The sequence below is a fragment of the Pundamilia nyererei genome, unplaced genomic scaffold, assembly GCF_000239375.1.
Source record: "Pundamilia nyererei isolate P.nyererei 1_Seehausen unplaced genomic scaffold, PunNye1.0 scaffold00041, whole genome shotgun sequence".
In the NCBI taxonomy this organism is placed as follows: domain Eukaryota; kingdom Metazoa; phylum Chordata; class Actinopteri; order Cichliformes; family Cichlidae; genus Pundamilia; species Pundamilia nyererei.
The window spans coordinates 3,115,461-3,116,497 of record NW_005187442.1 but is presented as its reverse complement, the minus strand read 5'-3'; the positions used below and the strand labels follow the sequence as shown (position 1 = coordinate 3,116,497).

At 41.2% G+C, this 1,037-nt stretch overlaps 1 protein-coding gene across 1 annotated transcript in view; it reads right to left on the bottom strand.

Moving 5' to 3' along the window:
* rngtt (RNA guanylyltransferase and 5'-phosphatase) overlaps window positions 1-1,037 on the bottom strand; it is a 106,342-nt gene that overhangs the window by 96,937 nt on the left and 8,368 nt on the right. The window contains exon 5 of the mRNA XM_005731146.1: window positions 622-697. Within this exon, the coding sequence (XP_005731203.1) occupies window positions 622-697 (76 nt within the window). The remainder of the gene's footprint in view (window positions 1-621; window positions 698-1,037) is intronic.

Below are 1,037 nucleotides of genomic sequence, written 5' to 3'. Positions count from 1 at the left end.
ATTTACTGTGCACTAAATATGCCATGTCATTTTCCCTTCGGATATAGTAATTTTTTCCCAGAGGAAAAAATAAATAAATTTGAAGCCATTTAACATTACGTGTGGTAATACGCATTAAAAAGGCCCATTGTTGTTACTTATCTTCCAACACGTAATAGTGGATGACAGCTGTAAATGTTCTCAGGATATTCATTTCACAGGAAGTAGTGGGCGGTGGGAGGGTGTTTATCCAGCCTCCATGTCTGCAGCTTCCAGGGATTCTGCTATCACAGACTGCTGCTCCACCTCTAACAAAAGATGCATCCTCACCCCTCCTGCTCAGCTGCTCTAAATTATTTATCTCGGCTGCTCGGTCACTCAAAACCAGCCAGCCTCTTTGTAAAGCTTTATTTAGACTAGTAGTGACAGAGTAACCTCTCTTGCAGTCACACACATGCTGAGAAGAAGATGGGAATATCAGCTTAAAAAATAAAAAAAATACTGATACGGCTGGGAGAGTGAAACCAGAGTAACACTGGTGGGTGCTCCATGTTGTAGGGTTTGTGTTGTCATGCAAGACGACTGAAGATTGTGAGACTGCCCTCCCAGCAGTGCAAGTGATTGAAGCGTGTCAGCCCTTACCTCCAGTCCATCTTCTCCACCAGGTACGCACATATCAGAAAGCCTGTCCGGTTGAAGCCATGCGTGCAGTGAACACCTTCAGGAGAGAGAAAGAAAAAAGAAATATGCAAACCTTTCAAAAAACTCCACCTCAAGTTTACACAATATATTGTTTTGTTGTTTTTCTGTCCCTATTGTTTTCACATAAATAATAGATTTACATTTATTTTTTAACGATGAATAGTGTTCTTATTTCTATTTCACGCAGCTTGCCAATTTATTGGACGTGTGTGCCGTCACCTCAATTTACGCTCAATCAATTCAACGTGGCAATTATGAACGAGACCCCCTTATTTCAACAAACGAGCCATTGGGCACAATTTCATCCAATGTAACATCTTTCACATCAATAAACCCAGCTCGCCTTTGAGATATAC